The sequence below is a fragment of the Anguilla anguilla genome, chromosome 6 (assembly GCF_013347855.1).
Source record: "Anguilla anguilla isolate fAngAng1 chromosome 6, fAngAng1.pri, whole genome shotgun sequence".
NCBI classification, from domain to species: Eukaryota; Metazoa; Chordata; class Actinopteri; order Anguilliformes; family Anguillidae; genus Anguilla; species Anguilla anguilla.
This window is the reverse complement of record NC_049206.1, coordinates 36,658,446-36,679,089: the sequence shown is the minus strand read 5'-3', so window position 1 is coordinate 36,679,089 and position 20,644 is coordinate 36,658,446. Positions and strand designations below refer to the sequence as shown.

The 20,644-nt window shown below is 40.7% G+C and overlaps 1 protein-coding gene across 9 annotated transcripts in view; it reads right to left on the bottom strand.

The window, feature by feature from the left end:
* The window catches only part of LOC118230112 (nesprin-3-like), a 78,513-nt gene that overhangs the window by 25,639 nt on the left and 32,230 nt on the right, over positions 1-20,644 (bottom strand). For 8 of the 9 annotated variants that reach the window (XR_004765795.1, XM_035422900.1, XM_035422894.1 and 5 more), the window contains 3 exons: positions 10,655-10,791; positions 10,315-10,489; positions 588-770 (listed from right to left, as the gene is read on the bottom strand). Coding sequence is in view for 8 of the 9 variants with exons in the window: in XM_035422900.1 (XP_035278791.1) it covers positions 588-770; positions 10,315-10,489; positions 10,655-10,791 (495 nt within the window). In the remaining variant the exon portion in view is untranslated. The remainder of the gene's footprint in view (positions 1-587; positions 771-10,314; positions 10,490-10,654; positions 10,792-20,644) is intronic. The other variant, XM_035422898.1, reaches the window with a different exon arrangement.

The following is a 20,644-nucleotide window of genomic DNA, read 5'->3' as shown; positions in this document are numbered from 1 at the left end:
CTCTATCGGACACTCTGAGTTGTTTAACTAAAAAAATAAACAGGTTGGTTTAATTGTTTTACCAGCTTATCTGGGCCTTAAAATGGGTTTTAAGGGGTGATGCATACTGTGTTTTCAGAGCAACTAAGCATTCCAAATCTGAAAAAGCTATTTTGAATGAATACCCAGTTCCCACCAGTGCTGCCCAATCTGTCAAATTAATAAAACTATGAGACTAAATTATTGTGATACTTTTATCCTTTCGGAACATATTTCACATTCACCAACTGTATCTGTAACTGTATCTGTGGGTTATAATCCAGTGTACAGGAAATAGCACAACGCAGATTAGATCAAGGACGGTATAGGGATCCTGAAATCAGCACAAGAGGGTGCACATGACTTCAAAAACTGACAGCAGGATGTTACATTATCCCCTGAACAAACAAGTATCAGCTTCTGAAAATATGTATTGATGGAGGCTTTGATTGATTATTTTGGAAGTACCATTGAGAGGCAAGTAACAGACTATATCCTGCTGCACCTCCAATGTGTGTACACTAAAGGGAATACTTGGCTTCAGAGAGCATGTTGAGAACATGATGCACCAGTAGATAGGTCCTCTTCTGAAGCAGCTGGCCATGCTTTGTTTCCCTCTCCTGCACTGCGATGCTTATCTCTGCCCCAAGGCTCTCTGCACTCTGTGGGCCGAACATGTCAGTCAGGAGATATCCCTTCACCTGCAGTTCCTCCAAACGCTCCTGCAGCTGCTGGCTGTCTTTTAACAGCTTCTAAACAGGGACAGAGCACACAGAGTGCAGTGTAAACCAAAACCGAGGCCTGGTTAATACAGTTTTTTGAGGTCATTTTGACTCAATATCTATAGAATTGAGCCAGATTCAACCAAACAAATTTACAATATTGAAAGGAAAATGCAATCAAACTCACCAGATTAATCTCACTGCAGTGTACTTTCCTAACCTTATTGTGAAACAGCAATTGTTAGTAAGAGGTTCTTGTCCGTAAAAATTACTGACACTCCTGGCTTTGATTCATTGTTCAGACTACTTCCTGGTTTAGTTTATATTTCATTAATTGTATTAAAATGATGATGACTGTGAAGTTGGAGACAGGTGTAAGAGGGAAGTCAAACTGGGACCCAGAAAAGGCTGGCATTTGAATGAACCTGCAGGCTGAGACTCATCCTGGACTTCAAAGAACCCAGAGCCGTGTGCTAAAACAATAAGTTACTCGGACTTCCTCAGGATGAGCAGGCCATTGGGCCTCTGGAATGTTGCCATCTGGACACAACTAAGATAAGGGGAACTGGTCTCTTTGTCTATGGTTGTGGGTGTGTGTGTGTTGGGGTCATTAAGATCATCAGGCCTCTGGCAAAATGGTGGGGCAACTGCGCCTGACAGTACCACAGTGCCCTTATGTGGTCCCCTCTGTCATTACACTTTTTATTTTCTTTTCTGGATCTGGATTTTAAACCATCTGTTTATCCTATTTACAAACCCCGGAAAACCGTACAAACCATGCACATATTTTCATTATATTACTGTATTATGCCTTATGTAGTAATAACATGGATTGCATGTAAAATGGTCAAACAAAAGGCTATTTTCATGACAACTGCACCATAATATTACATCCACTTGACATGTTTGGTATGGACGTATTCAGGAAAATACAAGCAATTGAATGAAATATGTTTCATACCAAATAGAATTTGAAAAAACATAGTTTTAGAAACTCAGGGAAAAACTATCACAATGGAATGTCCTCTCTGGTAATCATCTCCTTTTCCCAATTTCCCCACTAATTGTTTTAACAACCGCCTCCAAATGGTGGGGGCCGAAATTCCAGATTTTATTATTCGGCCAGGTTAATTTATGGCAATGCCGCCTAGACCAAACGCGGGATTTGGCTTAAAAGGAAGGGAGACAAAGCAATCGAGGAAGATCGTAACCGACTTCCCACATTGCACATACTCTGTGCTCTGTGTGTAGATAGACAGGGAAGATCGTAATCGACTTCCCACATTGCACATACTCTGTGCTCTGTGTGTAGCTAGACAAGGAAGATCGTAACCGACTTCCCACACTGCACTGTGTTCTTTGCGTAGCTGAATAGGGAAGATCGTAATCGACTTCCCACACTGCGCAGACTCTGTGATTTCGTGATTTTTAGCTAAACACGTAGGTAAGAACTTTTTACTCTGTATTTATGTTTTTAAACCTTATAATTGATTTTGAATTTGAAGCTAATGACCTACCTGCCTGTTCAATAAATTCTTCTTATTTTTAATTTGCGTGGTCTTCATGACTCTAAACCATTTTATCTTCTTTTCAGCCGAAATTCCGATTAAATACTCAGGGGGACAATTATGACTAGGACCTACTGATCAGGGGTCTAGTACAGCAAACGTCTTTAGTGAGGTCTTTAAGTTAGATAGGCGACCACGATCTGCCCGCTAACGGGATTGGTGGTATTGGTTCTGGTGTTTTGGCTTAAGAGGACCCATGGGCGTCCTTAAGGAGCCCGATAGATACACACTGTCCTGGGCTCATAACTATCTATGCACAAAGGAAGGCATGTATTATGGTGGTCAGCCTCCTACCCTCTGGGTTCTTCACCGAACTGAGATTTAACAATAGTGCTAAACCCAAGAGCATATATTGAGGAATGATGGCACAAGATAGTGTCGAGTGTAACCACTCCCAAGTTCCACGTATAGTTGAACCCAAATTTTAAATTATAATTTAATATGGAGTCAGATTATCACGAGGGTAAAACCTAGTAACTGTTACGCTTACTTGCTGTGGTCATGGATATATTTGATGTGTTGTTCCGCGCATTTGTGAATATTCTGATGCTCCCATTGGAATATTGACAGTCCGGCGACAGATCACATATATCTCTGATGACAGCATAGCCCCGTTTGCGAACGGAGAATAACCAAAATGCTACTGGTCCGTTTCAGGCCAGTCTTAAGCGGGATATGAAGCAGCGCCTTCATATCTGACCCGCAGTGACGGAACCAGTGCATTCTTAAGTATAATTGTGCCCTGTTCTTACAAACAGAGGGAAAATAACTAACATCTCCGGTTTTGAATCACACCAGCCAAGGGAAAACACGCGGTGCCTCATTGGTCTAGCTGTGAGGTGTTTACACAGGAAAACATATTCATTGCAAAGGCAAATTTTACTTGGTCTTGAAAAAAGCGCTCCAGCCATGAGCTGCGCACCACAATTATTCGGAAGACCCCTTATCCTGTTTCTCAAATTTTTTAGTCTTAAAGAGCTTTAAGTCTTTTAAATATAAAATATAAAACCAAATTGATTGGTTTTATATAGACAGGGGCAACACTGGAAGAAGGAATTTATGTATTTGCCTCCTAATGCTGAGAGCTTTATTAACCCCCTCACCATTAAACTCTCATCTCTGAATGACCTTTACTGCGATGTCAGCAAAACCTGACTCTGAGGGCCACTTGGGTGTGAGGGATGAGAGGCCTTTTTGAGACACAACTCATGAGTGGAGTGTGAGCCAACATGGAAGGTTATGGAACCCTAAAAAGATTTTGTGTAACATGACAGGGCATATTATTTGTTGATGCAGATTTCGTATTACATTTGATGACAATGTAACGTTACTAAATTACATAGCTATTTGTACAGTTAACGCCTTAAGAAAGGCAACATTAGTTTAGTAAATGTTGCGCACAGTAGCCATCTCTCATATCAGCTAACGTTGCGTTAACTAGCTAGCTAAATCGTCATTGCCTCCACCCTGCCCACATCTGTCGCCACCTGCTGTTCCCCATCATCTGAGCCAAATCATAAACCTTATAAACCTGACATGTTGGTCACCAGTCGGCACCCTGAGCCGACCAGAGGAGGATGGGTTTCCCCCTTGAGCCTGGTTCCTTCCAAGGTTTCTTCCCATCTGCCACAGGGAGTTTTTCCTTGCCACTGTTGCCTTGGGCTTTTTCCTGTGGGGGTTTAGGCCAGGGTTGTCTGTAAAGGGTATTGTGACAACTGCTGTAAAATATGCTATACAAATAAAATTTGATTGAATTTGAATTAACATAATCTAATGTCAGCTAACAATTAGCAAAAACCCTAGCTAACGCTACCAACCGGTACCGACCTCGCAAACCGTCTCTCGAATGCAACGCTACGTTGTTGCAACGTTGCTAACTAAAGCCGGACACCCACTGCACGCATAGCAGCCGCGAGCGCACGACACGCGTAAGTGAAGCTTAGTTGAAGTATTGTTATTACAACGGCAGCGGGAAACGTCCTCTACACCAGATGCGAATGTGTTGCGAACCGGCTGCGAAACTTGTGCGACACAAGCGAACTGAAGCGTAGTTTTTCCGCTTCTGTTCTATTTCTCTGCTTGCCGCGTGTCATGATGACCTGTTTATACACAGAAATATGCTCTAAAATGCTAGGTATACATGCTCTGATTTATATTTCATCCTTATAATAGACTATTGGGGGTGTGTACAAGCCTTTTCGTTTTTGTATTGTCCTTGCAGGGCAAAAAAAAAAAAAAAACGAACCTGGGAAAAATGCAAACTTAGTTTTGCCATCTTATTTTGCGAAGGGGGTGGGGTAAATATGAAAATACACCACAGAAAGACGTAGCCTATTGAATGATGTAGAAGTGAATGCACCGAGCAGCGGTTTGTTAGCTCGAGTGTTGGAAGGTAGTTTTTAACCAACCATTGCTCAGCCTATTTGACTTCTCCGATGTCTTCGCTCGCCGTGCTTTCAAAAAGGGCTTGTTAATAAAAATCAGATAATCCACAGAGCTTTAAAAAAATCAGATTTAGTGGTCTTGCCGATGAAAATGCACGTATTTTATAAATGAAGTTGTAAGCAAGCCTTTATTACACTTGTACTTCAAAGCTTCCAGTGTTGTGGTGTTTATATCCCTTCAAGTTTAAACTGTTACGCTATCTTTTTGACGATTAGCTGATTTGACTAAATCTGATCATATAAATGTTTTGACAAGAATAACAAGACGACACGGGAATTCCCAATGGTTGATTATGGATTATTTATTATTATTATGATCATTACATATTCTTCATAAAGTCGGCACGCTTGTTAACCAAGCAAATAAATTAATGCAGTTTGAGATTGATTATTATGTAGGCTACGTTGCGATTTAAGCTTATGGTAATTCTTTAAAGCGTTTACTTTCTCACGTATTTACATGAGTTAACAAAATATTACTAAATTAACAAACTGATAAAGGTCTCTCACCAAGTATTCACTTAACCCATAATCAACAGTTGTGAACAAACGTGAAATACACGATGTAATCCCACTGCAGACTGCGAGAGCTACTAGGAATATAGAACTTTAAGCAAGCCTTTGCGCGACACATACGGAACCCGTGTAGACACACGACGCACCGCGCCGTGCTGCTTACGCGACACTTACGCTACGCGTGCGGTGGGTGCCCGGCGTAACGGTGAAGCCTCAATATACGCGGCAACAGCCGCCTGTCGCCGCGTCCCCACAATCAGCTGTTTGTGGGCGTGTCACCTATTTTTGACAGACAGTTGTGTTCGTTAAATGTTGACCGGGTTTAATATCGTGCTTCATATTCAGTGTCCTGTCTGAATAAAAATCATTTTTGCAGTAACCTAGATCTGAAATATGTTAGTCTGCTGCCTAACTAGGCTGTTTAATGTCTAGCTAGTGAGTAACAACCAACAACAAAAACATTGTCTGGCTAATTAGCCAGATAATGCCTTCAAACTTATATCTGGTTAGCTAGCTAGGTGGCTGGTAGAAACGAACAACTAGCAACTAATACATTAGGAAGATTTGTTTTGTTTGTTATTGTTTGTTGTTACTCACTATAGCTAGACATTAGACAGCCTAGCTAGGCAGCTTATTAACATTTTTCAGAGCTAGGTTACTGCAAAAATGATATTTATTCAGACTGGACAGTGAAAGTAGCTAACGGCGATAACTACATTGCAGAGCCACCGACAATTTCAAAGACTTTTCTCCACGCTGCGTTCCTCTTATCAATGTCTCTGTAGGAGATTTTATTAAGTTGGGAAACCCGATACGGCAATTACGAGTTAGGTCCTCCATTGTGGAACGATAGAATGTGGAACTAAAATGAGAAAAAAATAGGGACAATTTACTTGACGGATCATTAGATCAAATCAGATTGGTTACTGCGACGCGGCGAGGGGGTCAAAGTTGAATTTTTGCCATCTCCCCCGCGGCCTCACCGCCTCTCGCCGCGCCGCCGGCAATCCCAACATGCCTTGCGGGGTCTGGCCGCCACCCCTCATTCAAAATGAATGGAGGTGGCGCCGCCGCGCGGCAGGGCCACGTATAGTGTGGCTTCCCCGTAAGTTCAGATCAATGATTCACAATGAGACGAAACAGTTTTAGAACGTTGCAGAGAAAACTGCAGCGGTGTGAACTGGTTAGTTGCAGAGCGTCTGAAGCCGTTGCCTGGGGTCTCAAAAGACCCACCTTGTCAAATCGCTAAGTGCAGTTTTAGAAAGTTTACAATCCGACGTCTTGGAATTTTGCAAGTTGCATCCAGTCTCGTTGCGAATCATGATCTGAACTGGCAAGACACTCAAGACGCTCTGCAACTAACCAGTTCACACTGCTGCAATTTTCTCTGCAACATTCTAAAACTGTTTTGTCTCCTTGCGAATCATTTATCTGTACTGGCCTTAACGTTACCGTTATTTACATTGCCATCAAGTTCATCAATACATTATAATGATCGGAATAAAGCCGTCTTTACACAGAGCATTAACCCCAGGGTATAGGTGGAGCAGATCTGATTTCTGTGTAAAGATGTCAAGCCGGAGAAAACTAAATAAAAAAATTTGGCAGTATGGATTAACGTTGTTATTATTTTATTACGCTTCCTCATATGTTCCTTCAGCCTAGATGCCCTTTTTTGATGAAATCTCCTTTGTTTTTGTTTTATTCTTCTTGTTCTGATTGCTAATTTAACGCCCAGCTCAGATTTATTCTCGAACAGTTTAGCTAGCAAAACCAGAAACACCAGGGGTAACATTTTGCAAGGCAGCTGTTTCAAAAATATCACACAACAATCATTCACGAGAAAGACAATGTTTATTGTGCACAAGATACATATTTGCACGAGCCACAACGAATCCCACGGATTATTGTCTGCAGCATAAAGATGTTCATACCAGGCAAAAGGTGGATAAAGAACGTCTGTGGAAACTGATCATCACTAATTCTACCCCAGGTCTGCTACAGCATTTTAACCCAGCTCGGCAGTGTAAAGATAATAAGTTAGCCTAATGTTAGACAATGAATGAGTATGTACATAACGTTACTTTTATAACAACCATTTTTTATTCAGTAAATAGTAAGTGTTACCATGGCCAGGGGCCAACTGACTGACATCACACAGGTGACACTGTTTGGAAGTTGGGAAGTGAGGTCCAAAAACACACCTGCAATTACCATTGCCATTGGTACCGCCAAAGAGAACGAAACGGAGATCTTTGAGATTGTAACTTTAAAAATGCTTTTTAAAAAAATGTCCATAAACAAATACTAATAAATAAGGTCAAGCACCCAAGCTAGCTCAGACATGAGTCTGAAGGAAGTAGGCACAAAGCTTGACATGGCCCGCTTGGTCCTGAATGGGAGTGACCTATATCTGCGGCCTGAAGGTAGGTGGCTGTAGGTTGTGTAGTGTGTGTGTGGTATCTAAGGCTATTTGTAGTCCTTTTATTTTAGCCTGTCTGCTGTAGATGCTGCTTAGTGGTTCTAGGTCCAGTCCAATTAGTTTGCTGCTCATTCTGATGATTTTGTTGAGGATTATGGTGGATGTCACTCAAAGGACCAAACCAGGCTGTTATGTTGAAGGTGATGATGGGTTCAATGAAGCACCTGTAGAAAGCTAGTAGAACTGGTCGGTGGATTTGCAGAGGTGAGTGACATGGTAGCCAGATCAGATATTAGCTCCTCCCTCTCCAGTGTGAAGTCATGCTGGTCAAACCTGAAGTAGAAGTTGTTCAAGTTCTCTGCCATGCAGATCTCGGTATGGTTAGATTGTTAGGGAGGCCAGCCAGTGTTTTAGTGCCTACACTCTACACTCAGAACACCCATAGCCCCTCCTGTTTCCTGTAGTTGAGGTATTTCAGATGTTTGTAAATGTTTTCGAAATGGTGCACCTGGTGTGACAGTACACATTTGGATAGTCTTCATTATGATTTGAGTACTCTGTTACTATACTGGAATAATTCATCTGATGAGAAACACGTCTTCATCGTACAAAAATGCCAAGTTACTCATGCATACAGTACAAAGCACTGTCTATAACTCATTCATTCAAACTGCCAAAATCTAGGCCTGCCATTAAAGGTATTGATATCAATATTACGCCAAGTTACTGTACTACAAACAATATTGGCTATCTTACCTCACACAAATTAAAGAAGCTGTATTCCAAAGCAGTGCTAGCCAGTGTTTCATAAATTGTTTCAATCACTTGGCCCTGTGTGTACAAGTATATAGTACATTAACGGGCCAAACATATGTGTCGATAGGTTTGTAAGAGTCTAGATTGATTGAATAGACGTGAATATGTCAAATTTGTATCTGTATGTATGTATTTATCCACTCCACCTTTCTGTTGCGTGAATGATTGTATGTTGCTTGGCATAAATGTCTGTTTGTAAATGTGAATGTTACATGCTACTATGGAAATGTCCCCATGGGGATAAAGAAGTATTCTATGTATGTGTGTAAGTATCTATATAAGTATGTATGTATATAAACTCCTCAAAAAAAGTTTGGAAAATTGTATTTGGTTGATCATATCTCTGTTGTTACTGTATTATTAGCATTTTATATCATTGGAAAGCCTGTTAAATTCCCTTTACAATGAAGTCCCAAACAATATGTCTTGTTTGTTCCTTGTTACTGATAGAGTTCAATCATCCAATCCCCCAAATATCTCAAAACAGTAGAGTCAATACCAACAGGAGAATGCACTGCTTGACATTGGCAGGATAATTTGGCACATTTCACTTGGGACCCCACCCACATAATCAGCTGTGTTGCTCATCCCACAAATGCATGATCCTTACAAATGGGACATCATTGTAAAGGGAGTGAACAGGCTTTCCAATGATATAACATACAATGTTAATAATACAGTGACAACAGAGATATGATCGACCAAACACAAATTTCCAAACTTTTTTTGAGGAGTTTAGTATATTTATTTTAAGTAGCAAATATACAAGAACTTCTACATTTAGTAAAATGAACTTGACAAGCAAGTATAAATATATGTTTTTTGGAGGAATATGTTTTCTGTAGGTATTCACCGGCAGTTTTATACATTCATTGAAATGTCTTGCATGAGGCAATTGTTGTTATTAGACACTTTGATGTGCACTGCTTTGGAATACAGCTTCTTTAATTTGTGTGAGGTAAGATAGCCAATATTGTTTGTAGTACAGTAACTTTGTGTAATTTTTATATCAATACTTTTAATGGCTGGCCTAAATTTTTCCAACTTGAATGAGTGAGTTATAGACAGTGCTTTGTATGTGTCAGTAACTTGCCATTTTTGTACGTTGAAAACTTGTTTTTCATCAGATATCATTTCCTTTTGCACTGTGTTTGTAATGAGTAAGTGATAATAGTGATTCATATATAAATGTAGTCTATTACAGACATGCATACACATAAATGCATGCAAACACACAGCCTACATTCTGAAAGAAACATGTATGCATTGATTCAATCCTTTACCATGAATGCCAAAGAAATGAAAGTGTACGTCAAAATTAAAAATGGAAGTGTTTTTAATGGGCTATAGCACGACAGACCTATGAATTGTTTGTGTGTTGTGAAGGATATATAGGGGGACTTGAACCCAGTTTTGACAGTTCTAAAGGAAAAGGCTGCTTTAAAACGTACAAGCTTATGTCCATTTTGTGTTTGAATCCGATGTTTTTATTGGTTGATGTACGTTAAAAAAGACCAATGGTGAAATATATTCGTGGGATAGGAGCACTTCAGGCAGGAAAAAGAAGAATAAGGAAAAACTGCAAAATCCCCTAAGTTTAGGGCTATATTGCGTGGACGCGTGAAGTTGTTTGTGAATTCTGTGTGTTGAAATTGGGTCAGAAGGTACAGAAATGAATGTTTTAAGGGCTGAGAGTCTGTGGTCATTGTGGTTATTTCTGTAGGGAACCCTGAAAATTGTCAAACTCTCTGTGCTGTATAGGTATGGGCATGCCGCCCCACCCAGCGGGGGCAGGGGCGTTTGTTTACCTTAATGCTCTGCACCAGTAGGGTAATGTGGGAGAAGTCAGTCACATCACCAGATGCCTCTAGAATCTGGGTGACCAGCAGACTCCACTTACTGAAGCCTTGCAGTGGGTCCAATAGAAGCTGCCTCAGAGCAGTTTCCCTCTGTGTCAACAGCGTGAATGCATGACCTTTCAACCTACAACATGATGGCAGGCTCATGCTTATCTTTCAGATGTACTCATAGACCTTTTTCAGAAAATATTCTCAATTTTTTATCTGAGACAATAATACTTCAGCTTTGCATTAGGATAGACAGAATAAACCTTGAGAAAATTATGGAACAGTTCTGAAAGGAACTCACCCCTGGTACTGCTTCAACACAGCCAGCACCTGGTCAGAGAGGGGCATGGGGTCCTGAGATATATGGAATAGCTCAGTAAGCTTGCCTTTAAGCTGCTCCACATGTGGCTCCTCTGCTGCCACAGCCATGTGGATGTCCTGGAAACACACACACAAAAATGTAAAACATGGAAGTCTTACACATACACATATAATACACACAGGTCAATTATAGTCACACTTGACACCCCCGCCACCCATCCCCACACATACACATACACACACACAGTTACAAGCACACAAATCTAATGCAGTTAATGCATGCAAAAATCTAGACGCAGGTCTTACGCAGACAAGCACACACAAACATGCAAATGTAATGTAATACATCCCACCAGGAAACAAAATTCCTAAATGAGCAACATTAGGACTTAACTTAAAATATACAAGCACGAAACCGTGCAGACCCACGGCGCACCTGTACAAAGTGTCATGAGTAAAACTTGGCTAACTATATAGCTAGCTAGCTATGGCATGTCCTCACCTCTGTAACGTTATTTGTTGTCCTCCGTGTGGCCATACATCTGTATCGGTGGTACGCGCTAAGTAGGTTAACTAAAGTAGGCAAAATGCTAACATGTTAGGGTTAGCTAAAGTAACGTTAGGCGATAAAGCGGTGCTTAAAAATATTGTGCCGTTCGAAGTGGTGATTTTGGGAGATGTACCTGCGCATGCATCCTACTAAAAGAAGCACCACCTACTAAACAAAGCACCACCAGCACAGGCGTCCCACAGGTCGTCCATGAATGAGTGATTGAGTGAGTGAGTGACCACAATTTGCCATGCATAGCCCACGGCGGCAGTTCCTGCACGCCGTGGGAAAAAGAAGAAGATAATTGTGCTGAATGTGACAAAGGCTGATCTGCATTCACCAGCATATATCTCTTAAAAATAACTTTCATTTGTTATATGAATTTTTCACTGGGATACCTAACTGAGATGCACTTTTTGTAATTGTGAGAGGTGTGTTTGTTCTTTGTTTCTTTTCAACCATTCCTTTCTTTAGACCCTCCCTATTAACTGGCCTGCAAATAAAAACTGGAATCTGTTGAGGATATGGCTATAATACCTTAAACAGATGTGGAAGTTGTTTTATATACCTTCAACACAACAATTAAGTGTACAGCAATATACTTCTCCTTTATCTATACTACAGTGCGTATTCACTTAGAGAAGCTCATTGTTCATTCAATGACCAAGAAATATGGAGCTCTTTTTGTAATTCAGGGACTGTAGTTTCAGATTCCAGGTGGAGAACTGCACTGTACCCATTTTACCCTTGATCACTTAACCTGAATTGATTCAGTGAACTATTGACCTGATAGTATGTAAAATGTGAGATTTTTAAGCCACTCTAGATAAAGGAATTTACACAAAGCAAATACATTTTTTAACTAGAAGAGTGCACTCAGTAGAGTGCAGATCTCCGCCAGGCGTGTCTGTCCGTTTGGAAGCAGTTGTTGATCACTTGCGGCCCCTACCGGCCGGTTAGGAGGAGTGAGGAGTTAGCAGTCAATGTATTTCAATGGACAATGATGGAAATTAATTCAAATAAAATACTTGTCGTTGAGCGCTTTGCAAAATATTCCAGAATTCAGGTCCTTGGCCTGCTGTCAGCATGCACAACAAATATTAGGCTGATCGGCCCAGTATGCGAGATTAGCCGCAGACAGAGACACATGCACAAACACACACACCCGAACAAATGCATAATCCCTCCAGGCCCACGCCTGGCGGAGATAATAATGTGATGCTATGCCGAGATCCTTCCATGGTATATCTACTAACAGCATACTACCCAACCTTCACACATCTAAGGTCTTGGCGATATTGAATTTAAATATATACTCAAATTAGTACCTTCATGTCATGCTAATAAGCAGCAGGGGTGTAATGAGCTATCCAGTATACCCTAAGGACAGGTAGCACAGTGAAAAATATTACACTCTGTTTAGACTAAAAGTGAAATTACTCAAACAGGGCAAGCAGCTGTTTATGCATTGAAGGGTCATATAATGAGAAAACAGGTGACCTGCCCTGAATTTTTTCATGGCAGGTATGTATTTCTTATTGAAGGGTCACACGATGAGAAGGAAAAAAATGACCAATTGTAGGGAATGCTTATTCGTTATTCACATACTTAATCATGGGAAAACCAAATACTGAGGTCACAACCTGAAAAATATTTCAGAAGGAGTTGTGAGAAGGACTTAATTTTTTCCATATTCAATGTCAGTTTTTCAGTATTACCCTCTTAGTGCAAAGCCCCTAGTGGTTGGCACGCCAGTGTGCCGAGATTGCTTAACTCAGACATGCAGTGCTACTGCAACCAAAATATGAGTTAAAAACAGAAACTCTTTGTTTTACTTTCATTAGTAGACGATACATGACAACTATGCCGAATACAGATTTTTGCAGCGCCACCATTGTCGCTCTGGTCGTTCATTTAACAAGGACCCCCTCCCTGCAGTCTCATCTGCAACTTGTAACGGGGGTACTGTTACTTTAAGAACATACAAGGGAGCCAGGCTAGGGCGCCTGCGCAGACTCTCTCGGCCAGAGTAGGAGAGAAGATCAGAAGTTGGTTCTTGTCAGATCGAACTATTCCCTGCTCTCTTTTTTTTCTTTGTTATGTGATAATGGCATGGTATGGTCCTTGCTGCATTTAATAAAGCTGCATCTTCTAGTGTTTACGACGTTGTCGCCCTTTTTAGTACAGTCTGGCTTGATTGACAATTCATTTATTCAGTAGGTGAGAGTATAAGCTTTCTAATGATGGATAACGTCTAATTTTGCTTTTGGAATAGTGTTTTATATTTCAGCGTAACCGAAATTTTCTCATCATCGCATTCACTTACGCATTCACTCTGTGGGAGCAGTAAAAGACACTGCACCTGGCGAAACTTTGTCAACGATTTTTCGTGATTTCTTGGAAAATACTATTGTTATTGGGGACTTCTGAGCATAGCTAAGCCATATGTTTGCTGATAGACCTAGCTGACATCGTTTTCTCATGTAAAACAGAAGCGGATAGAATTGTATCATTGATTTACTGTCTCTGTCTTTATCTACTGAACACAGATAAGATTTCATTATTGCTATGTAAGTATTACTGCTCAAAATATTTCGGTTATACACGTTATTTTTGAAATGGAGTGTCTTAAAATAGATTAGTGGTATTTTATAATGAGGATATTTCACACTGTAATGTGTGAAATATCCCTGTACACCCAATCTCTTGGTCCTGTAATCTCTGCCCATGGGTTGTCCTATCATTGTTATGCCGATGACACCCAACTCTTTCTCTCCTTCCCGCCCTCTGACACTCAGGTCTCTGCTCGCATCTCTGCTTGCCTGAGGGACATCCAGAGCTGGATGGATAACCACCATCTTAAGCTGAACCCAGGTAAGACGGAGATGATCTTCATCCCTGCTCCATCCTCTAACCTTCTCGACTTTTCTATTTCCCTAGGGGACAGTGTGGTGTCATCATCACCCACCGCAAAAAACCTTGGAGTGGTGATGGACAACAGACTGTCCCTCTCCCAGAACATCACAGCGGTGAGTCGAACGTGCAGGTTCTTCCTGTACAACATCCGGAGAATCCGCCCCTTCCTCACCACCTACGCAACCCAGCTCCTGGTTCAAGCGATGGTCCTGTCCCGCCTGGACTACTGCAACTCACTACTGGCTGGTCTGCCAGCATCCGCCATCAGACCCCTGCAGCTCATCCAGAATGCTGCAGCGCGTCTGGTCTACAACCTCCCCAGACATTCCCATGTCACCCCCCTGCTCACTGACCTCCACTGGCTGCCTGTTATGGCTCGCATCAAATTTAAGACCTTGGTGCTTGCATACCAGGCAGCTAAGGGGTCAGCACCAGGGTACATTCAGAGGATCATCAGACCCTACACACCAGCCAGACCTCTCCGTTCTGCCACCTCTGGACGCTTGGCACCTCCCCCTCTTCGTGTCTGTACTTCCCGCTCCCGTCTGCTGTTTGTCCTGGCCCCTCGCTGGTGGAATGACCTCCCCGTGACGGTCAGAACAGCAGAGAATCTCACCACCTTCAAACGCAGACTAAAGACTCATCTCTTCAGGCTGCACCTCTCCCCACCCCTCCCTAGCCTATAGTTCAGCTCACTGTACCTAGTTAGGATAATATGATTATGTTAGTGTATCTGGCAGGATTGTTTTTGTCTGATTAGGTGTGATTAGATGTGATTCCAGTGCTAGTTTGTACTTGGTAGGATTCTTGCTTGCTGAACAAGCTTACTCTACAGGGTTGGAGTCCTGATCGATGTGGTCACTTCTGGCACTACGATCCTTACTTCACTCTAGTGTTTCTTTTGCACCTCTACATCATGAACCTATGCACTTGTTGTACGTCGCTCTGGATAAGAGCGTCTGCTAAATGCCTGTAATGTAATGTAATGTAATGTAATGTAAGCGTTCGTTGGTAGTTTAGTAGTTTTTGTGATGCATGCAACAGTTATGACGTGAGAGTTTGAACATTGCCAAAACGTGGTGGACGGTTGAAAATTGTTTTCATGTCGTCCCATCCCCAAACAAGAAAACATATGAGAGAACAGAGCATAGAAGTACATACAAGAGTTAATTATTACACATTTAGGTACTGTACCGCATTGTGTAATAATATTTTTGCATTATTTTTCAATCTGATATCAATGTTTCATCTCAAACCTTCATAAGGGGCTCATTTATATGCTTCATAATGGACAAAAAACATTTTATTCATTTTTGGAGAGATTTTGGATATGTTTCTGGACCCATAGCTATTTTAGACCACTGTACTGACGGAAAGCTTGTAGTTCACACTTGAACATGATGCAACAGTGAGTTTCTTCATTCAAACAGTTGATTTGTAGTGAAATACATGTTATGTTGTGATTTACAGCAATGCATAATTCGGATATTTTGTATCGATTTGGAGACACTGGTTACACTGCTTACTTTTTGATTAATAGATCTTTAGTAGTTCTGCGTATCCACCCTTCAATTTGAAGCACTTGTGGTCAAGGAGGTTTTGATCCAGGACATGTATAGTTTAACCTGCTGTATATCTGCAATCTCTCAGTATTCATTGCAAACTAAAAAAGAGAAAATTGATTTTAGATTTTTTGCCTAGATAATTGCATTTGTGGCACTTTATTTATTCCTAAATTGTGAATATAAACTAATCTAAGTTAGTATTGTAAATGCTACAAATGTCTTGCTTCATTTAAACCATTTTTAAAGAATCTGTGATGCTCACATCTAGAGTTATAAAGCTTTAAATAGAGTACCCCCCAAATGGGCAAGGATTGTTCAGATTTGGAATGTGCACTAAGGGGTTAATACTGCCTGAACTGTACAAGCATGTGGACTTCAGCTTGCATCGAAAATGACCATTAACAATTCTGTTAAGTGTTTCCAGCATAGATAATTAAAATAGCTTGGACGAGAGGGCATTAGCAGGATCACCAAGGCTCAAAGTCAACCTGGGGATCCCCAAGTTAAAAAAGGTTATATACATTTTTTAAATTCCCAAAGCTATATAGTCATTGCCTATCAATGACTAGCCAGCAATCCCCTACAGCACTTTCAAGGACTCCTAGGGATCCGCAGACCCCCTGTTGAAAAACCAGGCCATACATAGACTCAACTGCCACAATATCAAGTCAGAAAAAAAAGTCAGTCAGTGGGGGATTCAATTATTCGGGGGGTACACAGCATAGTCTGTTTTCATGAAAAGGAGTCTCGTACGGTATGTTCCCTGCCTGATGCCCAGGTCGGAGATCTCCTGGAGCGTGCGGACAAGCTCCTGGCCAGAGCGGGGAGGGATCCAGTGGTCATGGTTCACGGAGGAACTAATGACATAGGTTCTGCAGGACAAATTTGTGGAGTAAGCAAAAAAGATTAGGAGCAGAACCTCCACGGCAGTTTTTTTGGAATACTACCGGTACCATGTCCATTTTATTTGGAGTTTTAACACGTGGCTACAAACCTGGTGTAGGAAAGAGGGGTATAGGTTTATGGGGCACTGGGACTTCTTCTGGGACAGGGGTGACCTGTACAAGCATGACGGGCTGCACCTAAACCGGAGGGATACTGCAGCACTGGGCCAGCGTATGCTTAAGGTAGCACAGGATTATTTAAACTAGGGACTTGGGGGCAGGGAGGTCAGAAAGTAAAAAGGGTAGGGGAGTGCAGACTGCCAGGATGGAAGCTGTCAGGGCTTCCTATAATAGTGTGAACACTGATGAAATCTTGTTAAAGCAAAGTTGTAGTAAGTGTGGCTTGGGATGGCGGGGGTGAGGGAACAGGAGAGGATGTGTAGAAGTAATAATCTGAAATGTATTTGCTTAAATGCTAGAAGTATTAAAAAATAAATTTTTATACTTGAAGCTGCTATACATAGAGGGGGTTATGACATAGTTGGGATTGCAGAGATGAAGATGGGGATGAATAAAATATAGAAGGGTACAAACTCATTAGGAAGGATAGATCCAATAAGAGAGGCTGGGGTGTAGCTCTCTATGTAAAAGAAACTTTTAATGTGCAGAAAATTCCAGAAATTGACCAGCTTGTGCCTAGTGAAGATATTTGGATAAAGCTTATAGGGGAACATGAAAAGGGCCTTACGATAGAAATGTGTTACAGGCCGCCAGCTTCAGAAAGTAATGTGAACTCAACGCTCTTTGGAAAAGTAAAACAAACTTGTAAGGATTGTGAGACTATTATTATGGGTGACTTCAATTACCCTGCTATTAATTAGGAAATGATGACAGGACAAGGGGAAAATGAAGAAGAATTTTTAGATGTTGTAAATGACCTTTTTTGTCACAGTATTTCAATCAGCCCATAAGAGGGAAATCAATTCTGGATCTGGTGCTATTTAATGATTCGGACAGAATTTGTAGCATAGAGGTAATTGAGCCACTTGGGACTAGCGATCATTCTGCAGTTAGATTTGATGTATTATGGCAAATTAACAAGGCCTCCTCTATGGCCAGAATTTTTTATTTTAGACGAGCCAATTTCAACAAGAAATTTTAAGTAATATTGACTGGGTGAAACTTCTTAACTGCAAGACTGTGAATGAAAAGTGGGGTAGGTTCAAAAGGGCTATTCTTGAGGTACAAAGTAAATTTATTTTAAAGGTAAGAAAAAGTAAGTTGAAGAAATGCTCCCCCCAGTGGATAAACAAAGCCAGGGCCAGCCCAAGGTTTTTGGGGGCCCTAAACAAAAAGTCCATATGGGGCCCTCTGTTTCGGTCGAAAACCACCCCAAGCCCCAGCCAGCTTTGTCACCAACAGAAATATATTTAGATTAATGAAAAAGCCATTGTCTTAGGGAACACAATTATTTATTTAAAATATATATATTAAAACAACCTAATGTAGCAGATTTGAACAAAAATACTCCGGGTTGAAACTCAGAATAGAAAGGGTGAAATAAACACTTAAAACATCCAAAAAGCTAACTTTGACTAGCTAGCTAGCTAACGTTGGCGTGTAGGGTCATTCTCTCAACCTTCACTGGCTCCTCGGAAAACATTAGTTAAGTTCAACGTTGTTAGCTAAAGTTTGTAGCTAGCTAACTAAGCTAACGTATTGGTGCTGTTATGGTTTACGTAGTTTATCACTCAGTGCGTTACAAATAAACGTGACACAAACAAACACGCAATGCAATCCTCACCTCCTTATCCCAGATTTATTTCAGAACAGGTGGCTAACGTTCCGACCCAGATGGGTACATTCGTTTCATGGCAGCTGGACAGTGGACACCTAGCTACTGCTGGCAGTTGACAGGCAGTAACAGTAGACACTAACCTCGCCTGCCTGTCGGCGGTAATCTAAAGTGTGCTGCGGCATCGTCCGCACCCACAATTTAAAATCCTCCTTCCTAGTTCCAAAATTAGGTTTAAGAAATTTTGAAAAATATATGAAACGAAACATACTACATTTCATACTACATACATACTACTATTTCATACAGTTGTGTTCTGTTTATTAGATTAATTGGTTGGAAAAAAGGGAGGGGGCCCCAAACCAATCGTGGGGCCCTAAACAAATGTTTACTTTGTTTATTGGGTCAGGCCGGCCCTGAACAAAGCCATACGGGAGAGTTTGAGGGAAAAAAAAACTGTATAAGATATACAGTATAAAAATAACAGCACTGAGAGTAATAGTGCTGATTACTGTAATATGCATGTGGAGGCCAAAACATAGCTATGCAAAACTGTAGACATGATTAAAGATAATTAACATTGATTAGACAAAGTTCATTTGATATTAAAATATTATTGTAAAGGATAAATAATTATTAAGATTAAAAGAGAATAAATAATTAGTACATTCATGGAATAGTGGTTATTTTCATTGTACGCGCTAGTATTAGTAATTGAGTACCGTTTATTGACCATTTAATTTTGGAAGTTTAATAAATCATTCTGTTCATTCTGTTCAACGGTTTCTGAAGTGGATTTTTTTGAGTGTGTAATTCTTCACCACAACTTTGGAACAAAGGTACCAGCGAGTGAGTAAGCCACATGCAATTTCCCTGGACAATACCTCTACAATGCGTGCTAAGGTTAAAAAATATCTACGGGAAGCCAAGAGGCTCTTTGAAAGACAAATTGCCGTAGATGCAAAAAGTAAACCTAAACCTGTCTTTCAATACTGTAGTAGGAAAAAGAAAAAGTAGAAAAGTGAAAAAGGATATCAAGTGCATCAGAAATGAAGAAGGAGCTTCCTGAGAATAAAGACATTGCTGATGCCTTAAATAGTTATTTTGTTGAGAGTTTTACTAGAGAAGAGGTTACTAATAGACTGGAAGGCATATTCAGTACTCAGAAAGTCTTATCAGCTACTGAAATAGAGGATAAAGAAGTACTACATGAATTACTTAACTTAAGACAAACAAGGCAGCAGGTCCTGATGGCATGTACCCAAGAGTACTCAAAGAGTTAGCTGAGATAATTTTTAAACCACTGGCAGGTATTTTTAGGCAGTCCTTAGAAACTGGAGAAATACCTGAGGACTGGAAGCACGGTAATATAAAACAAATATATAAGAAAGGGGACCGTACTGATCCAGGAAACAACAGGCCTGTAAGTTTAACTTGCATAATATGTAAAATACTGGAATCCATCATTTTTGGACAAGTATTTCTTGAAAATAGCAACATCCTAAGGGACAGCCAGCATGGTTTTCGTAAGGGAAGGTCATGTCTGACGAAACCTTCTGGTATTCTTTGAAGAAGCTACCAAGTGATTTTTTGATTATAGCAAGGCATATGATATTATCTACTTAGATCTTCAAAATGCATTTGATAAGGTACCACATGAGAGACTTGTTAGTAAAATGAAGACAGTAGTAATTAGAGGATGTATTTCAGACTGGATTCAGAACTGGCTACAGGATAGAACACAAAGAGTAGTAGTAGGGATATTATCTGAGCAGGGAGCAGTTAGAAGTGGAGTCCCACAAGGATCAGTGCTGGGACCACTGCTCTTCCTCATTTATAACAATGACCTCGACAGGGACATAGAAAGTACATTAGTCAAATTTGCAGATGATACAAAACTGGGAGGCCCAGATAATAGTCTGGAAGCTACTAAAGTAATCCAAGAATCCAGAAGTGGGCGGAAACTTGGCAAATGAAATTTAATATAGCCAAATGTAAAGTTCTGCATGTGGGAAATAAAAATATTATGCAGGAGAACTTTATGGGAGGAACAAAATTGGAATGTGCTCAGTTTGAAAAAGACTTGGGAGTATAGCCAAAAGTATTGAGTATAAATCCAAGGAAGTTATACTTATCTTAAACAATACATTTGTTAGACCACGCTTGGAGTACTGTGTGCAGTTCTGGGGACCATACTACAAGAAAGATATAGAGGCTCTGGAAAAAGTTCAAAGAAGAGCAACAAAATTGATTCCTGGTA